Genomic DNA, 8,749 nt, shown 5'->3' with positions numbered 1-8,749 from the left:
GCTAAGTTGCTCAAAGCCTAAGTTGCTGAGCCTGGTCTTAAAGGCATGCAACACGATACCTGCATGATAGACTGTATTTTTAAATTCCATAGACTCTTCAGTGACTGCTACTCTCCCATCAAGCTTTTTTTTTTTGGTGGTACTGGGGATGGAACCCAGGAGTATTCTACCTCCAAGCTACACCTCCAGCCCTATTTTTTAGTGTATTCATTTTTGAAACGGTCTCACTGAGTTGCGAAGGGCCTTGCTAAGTAGCAGAGGCTGTCCACGAACGGTGATCCTCTGGTCTCTGCTTCCCGAATGCTGGGATTACAAGCATGCACCACCATACCTAGCCAAGCAGTAGTCTGTCTTGCCACCACCTTAAATCTGGCCATTCTCCGTAACTGGTTTTTTTTTTTTTTTTTTGCTGGTACTAGGGATTGAACCCAGGAACACTTTATCATTGAGCTATATCCCCAGCCCAATTTACTTTTTTTTTGAGGGAGGGTACTGGAAATAGAACCCAGGGGCATTCTACCTCTGAGTTACACCTCCAACCATATTTTATTTTTTGTTTTGAAACAAGGTCTCACTAAGTTGCTGAGGCTGGCTGTGAACCTGTGGTACTCTTGTCTCAGCCTCATAAAGTACTGAGATTACATTACAGGTGTGGTGGTATGCACCTGTAATCCCAGTATTTGAGAAACTGAGAAAGGAGGATCGCCTCAGCAATAGTGAGACTAAGTAACCTAGTGAGATCCTGTTTTAAAATTTGAAAGACTAAGTTGGGTGTGGTACACATGCTTATAATCTCAGTACTGGGGAGGCTGAGACAGGAGGATCCGGGTTCGTGGACAGCCTCAGCTACTTAGGCCCTTTGCAACTCAGTGAGACCCTTTTTCAAAATAAAGAATAAAAAATAGGGCTGGGGCATAGCTCGGAGGTAGAATGCCCCTGAGTTCCAACCCTAGTACTGCTAAAAAACAATTTAAAAGAATAAAAAGGGTTGGGGGTATAGTTTGGAGGTAGGAATTCCTTGGGTTCCATCCCTAGTACCCTCCCAAAACACATATCCAAATTACTGGGATTACATGGGGTATTCTACCTCTGAGCTACACCCCCAGCTCTTTTATAAAAAATTAAATAGGGCTGGGGGTGTAGCTCAGAGATAAAATGCCCCTGGGCTCAATCTAATATCACACACACAAAAAGCAAAGCCCTGAAAAGTACATATTTGACTCTACCTAGCATGCACAGAAGGAAAAATTTTGGCATATAGGGCTTCTTGAATCAGACCTAGAAAAATTTTTAACTTTTTTTTTTTTTTTTTGGTGGTACTGGGGTTCCTGGAAACCTTTCTACCTCTGGGCTGCAGTCCCAGACCTGTTTTTTAATTTGGAAACAGGGTCTCCTAAGCCAGTGAGGCTGGCTTCGAATCTGCACAAATCTGTCTCCACCTCCCAAATGTGGGGATTACAAGCGTGCACCACCATGCCTGGCAATTTTTAACTTTTGAATTCAGAAAGTCAGTGACTGGGTGTATTCATTCGAGTCACCCCTCCATGCCACTCTGGCATGGGACTGCATTTCTATTTTCTGTATTTCTATCGCACACCTGTAATCCCAGCATTTGGGAGGCTGAGACTAGAGGATCGTGGTTTGTGGATAGCCTCAGTTACTTAGGCCCTCTGCAATGCAGTGAGACCCTGTTTCAAAATAAAGAATAAAAAATAGGGTAAGGGGTGTAGCTCAGATGTAGAATGCTCCTGGGTTCCATCCCCAGACCTGCAAATAAATAAGTTGAGACTGTAGAGGAGGATTGAAGAACTTTAATCACAGAAGAGTAAACAATAGTATAAAACCGTTAACAGCACACCCAGTGGCTGTTGTCCCCCTCCAGCCCTCAGTTCACTCCCACGCCCTCCCTGTGTACCGTTGAGTAAAGAGCAGGGTATCAGTAGATGTCCCTGTCATTATCTGGTGGTAGGAAGAGGATCTAACTAGGGGCCACAGCAATCCTAGCCATACATCCAAGACTCTCTACTTCTGTACAACTTGATCATATGAAATATTCCTACTCTAAAAGAGGAACTGTACAGAAACCTGGAGTCGAATCTGTCTGCTCTATTCAGACGGTCCAGGAATTCCAAGACTCAAGAGCCATGGCCACATGAAGGAGACAGTCTGGACACAACATAATTCAAGATGCAGCCAAACCTGGGACTGAGGTGGGTTCTAAAGGGACCATCAAGGCCTAGTGGACTTAGTCCGGAATTTTGCACCAACTTAGGCAACAAAAATCATGCATATGCACAAATGCACATGCACAGACATACACACACAAACATACACACACAGCAAATAACATTACTGAAAGGACCTGGAAGATATTAAATACAAAATGGCAGAGTTTGTTTTTTAAAAAGTGAAAATATTTGTTTCTTTGATTCTCCTCAGTGGCTGGCAGTCCCTCTAGTCACAGGAGTGTAGACGTGGGAAGGCCCAAGAGTAGGTTGCCAGTGGCCCTACGAGTCCATGTTGCTAAATTTCCCATGTTAATCACCTTATTCTTTAGCCTGGTAGCTGCCTCCCATGTGACCATTCACCCAGTTGGCACCATTGCTGGGGCTGCTGCCTGAGAGGCTTTTTGTGTAGGTAGTCTCATCTTCTTCCTCTGAGCTGCTCTCCACGTCACTGCGGTCATCCTTAGATACCTGGGTGAGAATGAGATCAGGGGCAGTAATGTGGGGACAGAACATTTTTTGAGAGAACTGTAAGCTCATAGAGCCCAAGTTGGTACCCTAATACAAATCCAGTCTTATTTTCATGGATACTATTATGAACACACATTGCCTTTCAGTTTTTCTCTTTTGTTTGGGGTGTGTGTATGTGTGTGTGTTGCTGGCGACTGAACGCAGGGGCATTCTACCATGGAGCTATGCCCCTAGCCCTATCTACCTACCTATCTCTCTTGTGTTACTGGGGATCGAACTCAGGGGCATTCTGAGCTACACCCCCAGCCCTAATTTTTATTTTATTTTTTGTGGTACTTGGAGGTAGAACCCCAGCATTCTACCTCCAAGCTACACCCCCAGCCCTATTTTTTAGTGTTTTTATTTTATTTTTTTGCAGTACTGGGGCTGAAACCCAGGAGTATTCTACCTCTGAGCTACACCCCCAGTCCTAATTGTGTGTGTGTGTGTGTGTGTGGGTTTGGGGATGGAACTCAGAGGTATTTGACCTCCAAGCTACAATCCCTACCCTATTTTTTGTTATTTTGAGGAATGGTCTCACTAAGTAGCTGAGACTGTCCACAAACCACGATCCTCTGGTCTCAGCCTCCCAAAAGCTGGGATTACAAGTGTGCGCCACCATACCCGGCTCCCAGTCCTAATTTTTATTCTTTATTTTGAAACTGGGTCTTACTAAGTTGCAGAGGGCCTCACTAAGTAGCTGAGACTGTCCATGGACTGTGATCCTCCTGTCTCAGCCTCCCAAGTACTGGGATTACAAGCACAAGCCACCATGCACGGCTTGTGTTTTTATTTTTGAAACAGGGTCTCACTGAGTTGTGAAGGGCCTCGCTAAGTAGCTGAGACTGTCTGCGAACTGTGATCTTCCAGTCTCAGCCTCCCAAGAGCTAGGATTACAAGTGTGTACCACCACGCCCAGCCCCTACTTTTTATTCTTTATTTTGAAACAGAGTCCAGCTAAACTGGGAAGGGCCTAAGTAGCTGAGGCTGGCCATGATCCTGAGATCCTCTTGTCTGTCTCCCAAGTACTGGGATTACAAGTGTGTGTCATCACACCTGGCTGTTACTCATTTGGTACTGGAATTGAACCCAGGGGCATTCTACCTCCGAGCTATACTCCCAGCCCTATAGTACTTTTTATTTTGAAACAGGGCCCAAGTTGTGGAGGTCCTAAGTGGCTGAGGCTGGCTGAAAACTTGTGATCTTTCTGTCTCAGCCTCCCAATTACTGGGATTACAGGTGTGTGCCACCATGCCCAATTATTTATTTATACTGGAAATGGAATCCAGGGTGACCCAGGGTACCTCCAGGTGACACCCCCAGACCTAATTTTAAAATATTTTATTTGGAGCAGGGGTGGTGGCGCAGGCTTGTAATCCCCGCGCTTGGGAGGCAGAGACAGGAGGATTGCGCAGGTTCGAAGCCAGCCGTGCGCGCTGGCTTAGGAGACCCTGTTTCCAAATAAAAATGCAAAAATAGGTCTGGGAGTGTAGCCCGGAGGTAGAAAGGCTTCCAGGAACCCCAGTACCACCAAAAAAATAAATAAATGAATATTTTATTTGGAAACAGGGTCTAAGTTTCTGAGAGCCTCACTAAGCCACTGAGGCTAGCTTTGAACCTCCTGTGCGATCCTCCTGTCTCAGCCTCTCAAGTACTGGGATTACAAACATGTGCCACCATACCTGGTTTATTTTGTAATGATTATTATTTTTTTGTTGTATTAGGGATTAAACCCAGGGGCATTCTATCCCTGAGCTATACCCCTAGTATTATTTTTTTTTTCTTGAGATACTGAGGATGGAAACCAGGGGTATTCTACCTCCGAGCTATATCCCCAGCCCTATTTTTTATTTATTTATTTATTTATTTATTTATTTATTTATTTATTTATTTACTTAATTTTTTTAGTGGTACTGGGGTTCCTGGAAACCCTTCTACCTCCAGGCTACACTCCCAGACCTATTTTATATTTTTATTTGGAAACAGGGTCTCATAAGCCAGCGAGGCTGGCTTCGAAACTGTGCAATCCTCCTGTCTCTGCCTCCCAAGCGTGGGGATTACAAGCATGTGCCACCAAGCTTGGCCTATTTATTTTTGAAACAGGGTCTTACTGAGTTACAGAGGACCTCACTAAGTAGCTGAGGCTAGCCACAAACCGTGATCTTATTTCAGCCTCCCAAATGCTGGGATTATAAGTGTGTGCCACCACCCCTGGCCCTAGTCCTATTTTATTCTTCTTCTTTTTTTTTTTTTTTAATTTGAAACTGGGTCTAAGTTGCAGAGAGCCTCACTAAGTTTTAGCTGAGGCTGGCCACAAACCCGTGATCCTCCTGTCTCAGCCTCCCAAGTACTGGGATTACAAGCATGCACCACCATGCCAAGCTTCTTCTATTTTGAAACAAGTTTTTTCTAAGTTTCTGGATGCTGGTCTGTGACCCCCATCTCAGTCTCCCAAATACTGGGATTATAGGTGTGTACCACTACACCTGGCTTGTCATTGTTCTTTTTTTTGTGTGTGTGGTACTGGGGATGGAACCCAGGGGCACCAGGGGCATTCTACCTCCAAGCTACACCCCTAGCTCTGTTTTTTATTTTGAAGCAGGGTCTTACTGAGTTGCAAAGGGCCTCAATAAGCAGTAGCTGAGGCTGTCCGTGAACTGTGATTCTCCAGTCTCAGCCTCCTAAACTCTGGAATTCAAGCGTGCGCCACCACGCCAAGCTCGTCATTATTACTCCTATCTTTGAGAGGTTTTTTTTTTTTTTTTTTGTACTGGAGATGGAACCCAGAGGCATTCTACCTCCAAGCTACACCCCCAGCCCTATTTTCTAGTCTTTATTTAAAACAGGGTCTCACTAAGTTGCAAAGGGCCTCTCTAAGTAGCCAAGGCTGGCTGTGAATCTGCAGTCCTCCTGTCTCAGCCGCCCAAGTACTGAGATTACAAGCGTGCATCACCATGCCCAGCTCTATCTTTTGAGTTTTGCTTTATGGCCAAAGCGGATCCATAATAGACCTTTTTTTAGTACTTCTACTATTCATGGGCTTAAGTATCACTATCTTATGACATCATTTCCTAATTTTCTTTCCTTTTCCAATTGCAGAATTACTTTGCTTGTGAAACTTTGGCATACATGAGAAACAAAATATGCTAAAAACAAGAATAAATTGGTAATCAGTGAGAAAAGTATCTGTTCTAATCATGCCACCATCTGTGAATCTTTACTTTTTACCCTGAGCTTTTCTGTTTTATATTTTCAAATGACAAGCTTAGATCAGAGCAGTGTTTTCAAATCTAAACTATTTTGCAAGTTGGGTGTGGTGATACATACTTTGTAATCCCAGTACCTGGGAGGTTAAGACAGGTGGACTGCCATTTGAAGCCAGCCTCAACAACTCAATGAGTTTCACTAACTTTGTGAGACTCTATTTTCAAATAAAAAATAAAATAGGGTTGGGAGTGTAGCTTGAAAGTAGAATACTCCTGGGTTCCATCTTCAGCACCACAAAACAACAATAAACTATCATGTGTACTGAGCCAGGTGTGGTGCCGCACGCTTGTAATCCTGGTACTTGGGAGGCTGAGACAGGAGGATCGCAGTTTTCAGAAAGCCTCAGCTACTTAGTGAAGGCCCTCTGCAACTTAGTGAGACCTTGTTTCAAAGTAAAGAATAAAAAATAGGGGCTGGGGGTATAGCTCGGAGGCAGAATAACCCTGGGTTCCATCGCCAGTACTACAAAACAAACAAAAATTACCCTGCATAATAAGCAAAGTATTTCAAATTCTCTACCACAGACCATAAAAGTAGAGAAACCCAGTGACTGCTAGACCAAAGGATAATAAATGTGTGTTGAAAAGTCAGGTGTGGTGGCACATGCCTGTAATCCCAGTACTTGGGAGGCTGAGACAGGAGAATCAGAGGTTCAAGGCCAACACATGGGAATTTAGCAAAACTCCTTTCCCCTTTGTGTGTGGTGCTGGGGATTTAACTTGCGGGCATTCTACCTCTGAGCTATACCCCAGTGCTATTTTATTATTTTGAAACAGGGTCTCAATAAGTTGCTCAGGCTGGCTGTGAACCTTCTATCCTCTGGTCTCAGCCTCCCTGGTATTGGGATTACAAGTGTGCCACCATGCCCAGCTAAGACCCTATTTCAAAATAGAAAATTAAAAAGGGCTGGAGGTGTAACTTAGAGATAGAATGTCCCTGGGTTCAATCCCCAGTACCACACACATACAAAAACAAAAACAACCTGGGCGTGGTGGTGCACGCTTGTAATCCCAGCATTCAGGAGGCTGAGACCAGAGGATCACAGGTTTACAGACAGCCTCAGCTACATAGTGAGGGCTCTCCACAACTCAGTGAGACTGTTTCAAAATAAAAAATAAGAAATAGGGCAGGTGGTATAGCTTGGAGGTTGAATGCCCCTGGGTTCCATTCCCAGACCCACAAAAAGAAAAAAGAAAAGAGAAAAAGTGGAAAGGAGCAAAGCCACAATTGCTCTTGCCAAGGAATTGGATATTTCCTTTGGACTAGTTCTGATTCTACAGTTTGTTGTGGCTGTTGATCTCTGAACCCAGATGACTACCTGATCTTTAGGAAATTTCCACCAGAGGGCAGAATGTTTTCCAGATTTCAGGTTTCTCCCCCACCCCCTTTTTTTTTTGGTGTGTGTGTGTTACTGGGGATGGAACCCAGGGGCTTTCTACCTCTGGGCTACACTTCCAGACCTATTTTTATATTTTATTTGCAAACAGGGTCTCACTATGTTGCTGAGAGCCTAAGTAGCTGAGGCTGGCTTCGAACTTGTGCAATCCTCCTGTCTCAGCCTCCCAAGTACTGAGATTATAAACATGTGCCACCGTGCCCAGCTCCAGATTTATGGTAAATGGAGGCTTAAAAAGCAAAATAAATAAAAAGGAAAGAAGGGAGGGAGAGGAGGGAAGGAAGGGAGGAAGGGAATGAAGGAAGGAAAGAAGAAAGAGGAAGGAGAGAGAAAAGAGTAGATTTATCTTTTGCCTCAATTTGGCAATTTCAGCTCTAGCATGCAATGGCCCCACAAGGTCAGGAGAGAGAGGGAGAACATGCTTCAAGACAAACACAGGGGAGCAGAAAGCACAGTAGGAAAATATATTGGGATAGACATGCTTCCTGGAATGCTAGAAGCACAGATACACTTACATGCAAGAGATGAAACTGTCCAGCTCCCACCAGGCATAGGAAAAAGGAAGGAGGTGAGAAAAGAGTGGAGAGTATAGAGTCTGGGTCTAATCCTTCCTGGGTAGGCCACCTGGTCAGGAAAGAAAAGTAGGGGAGAAAGATGTCCTGCTATAGCAAGATGCACAGGGACACTGAGTAAGTTCTAAAACTAATCACAACCTAAAGACCAATGACACAAGAGATCATGAATACCTAGGTTACATCCCATCTGTCTTACAATCAACACCTCCTCTAGCCAACCCCCTCCCACACCCTAGTATTCTCTATTACTGAAGGATTTTTGGTTAATCACATTCTGACTTCTTCAGAACTTGCAAAATTCAATTATGAGTTTTATCATTAAATGATACTTTGCAGGGCTTGCCTAACATGCATAAGGCCTTGGGTTCAACCCACAGTACAGGGGTGGGGTGGAGTGAGAAAGCCATCTTTTTTGTGCTTTGGGGTTCTCAGCTAAGATAGATGAGTACTGGAAACAACGAACACCTGTTCACTTAAAATCCTTGCCCAGCAGTGAGGTGAGGCAGGTACTTATTTCCTCATATAAACCACATTGTGAATATCATAGCCTGGTCATCCTGGGCCACTTGTTTTTTTTTTTTTTCCCCCTGTGGTACTAGGGATTGAACCCAAAGGTATTTTACCTTTGAATTACACCCTCAGCCCTATTTTATTTCTTAGTTTGAAATGGGTCTTGCTAGGATGATGAGTCTCACTACTTGCTGAGGCTGTCCTCAATACCTGTGATCTTCCTGTCTCAAGCTGTCTCTTGCAAGTACTGGGATTATAGGCGTATG

General features: G+C 44.2%; 1 protein-coding gene across 1 annotated transcript in view; it reads right to left on the bottom strand.

The window, feature by feature from the left end:
- Positions 1-2,546: 2,546 nt before the first annotated feature.
- The window catches only part of CERS5 (ceramide synthase 5), a gene marked incomplete at both ends in the record, with an annotated part of 43,005 nt that continues 36,802 nt past the window's right edge, over positions 2,547-8,749 (bottom strand). Inside the window, one exon of the mRNA XM_080705669.1 lies at positions 2,547-2,696. Coding sequence (XP_080561795.1) covers positions 2,547-2,696 — 150 coding nt within the window. The remainder of the gene's footprint in view (positions 2,697-8,749) is intronic.

This window comes from Muscardinus avellanarius (assembly GCF_963383645.1).
Source record: "Muscardinus avellanarius genome assembly, chromosome: 11".
NCBI classification, from domain to species: Eukaryota; Metazoa; Chordata; class Mammalia; order Rodentia; family Gliridae; genus Muscardinus; species Muscardinus avellanarius.
Note: the sequence above shows the minus strand (reverse complement) of the source record. Positions and strands in the feature narration are given on the sequence as shown.